General features: G+C 59.5%; 1 protein-coding gene across 1 annotated transcript in view; it reads right to left on the bottom strand.

The window, feature by feature from the left end:
• The window catches only part of EMH_0012710 (uncharacterized protein), a gene marked incomplete at both ends in the record, with an annotated part of 7,169 nt that overhangs the window by 4,238 nt on the left and 2,012 nt on the right, over positions 1–919 (bottom strand). Inside the window, 2 exons of the mRNA XM_013499609.1 lie at positions 134–272; positions 366–892. Of these exons, the coding sequence (XP_013355063.1) occupies positions 134–272; positions 366–892 (666 nt within the window). The remainder of the gene's footprint in view (positions 1–133; positions 273–365; positions 893–919) is intronic.

A 919-nucleotide genomic window follows, 5' to 3' on the forward strand; every position in this document is an offset into this window, starting at 1 on the left:
GCAACCGCAGCAGCAGCAGCAACACAAGCAGCAGCAGCAGCAGCAGCAATGGTAACAGCAGCAGCAGCAACAGCAGCAGATGCATCCCCTGCAACAAAGCATGCAGTTTCAATCCAAGACAGCAGCTGCTTACGGCTGCTGCTGCTGCTGCTGCTGCTGCTGCTGCTGCTGCGCGCGCGTTGTTGCTGCTGCTGTTGCTGCTGCTGCTGCTGCTGCTGTTGCTGTTGCTGCTGCTGCTGCTGCAGCCGCTGCCGAAGGCGGAGAAACAGCTCCTGCACACAGCAGCAAGAAATACAGCAGCAACTGCAGCAAACCGTATCTAGGGTTTAGGGTTTAGGGTTTAGGGTTTAGGGTTTAGGGTTTACGGACTCGAATGTATTGGCTATCTACATAAACACTCTCCATGCTGCGGGTGAGCCCCCCTCGTTTTCTTTCTTGCTGCCGCTGCCGCCGCTTCTGCTGCTGCTGCTGCTGCTGCTGTTGCTGCTGCTGCTGCTGCTGCTGCTGCTGGTCTTGCTGCTGCAGCGGAGCGACGCACCCATCTGCTTCTGCTGCAGGGGTCCTTACAGAGTCTTTGCTGCTGCTGCTATTGCTGCTGGCCTGGTCTGTATTGCTGCTGTTGCTGTTGCTGCTGCTGCTGCTGTTGCTGCTGCTGCTGCTGCTGCTGCTGCTCGAAGCAGCAGCAGCAGCAGGATGATACAGCTGAGGTGGCTGAGCGTCCCCAGGCAGCTCGTTAGCTGCTCGTTCGTTTGCGTTTTCTCGCTGCTGCTGCTGCTGCTGCTGTTGCTGCTGCTGCTGCTGCTGCTGCTGCTGCTTGGTTTGCTGCAGTATGAATTCCTTGAGCTGCTGCTTCTGCTGCTGCGGCAGCCGCTGCATCGCCCGGGGCCAGGCGCTGCGCGGCAGCCGCCGCAGCGCCCAG

The sequence above is a fragment of the Eimeria mitis genome, genomic scaffold (assembly GCF_000499745.2).
Source record: "Eimeria mitis Houghton genomic scaffold, Emh_scaff449, whole genome shotgun sequence".
Classification (NCBI taxonomy): domain Eukaryota; phylum Apicomplexa; class Conoidasida; order Eucoccidiorida; family Eimeriidae; genus Eimeria; species Eimeria mitis.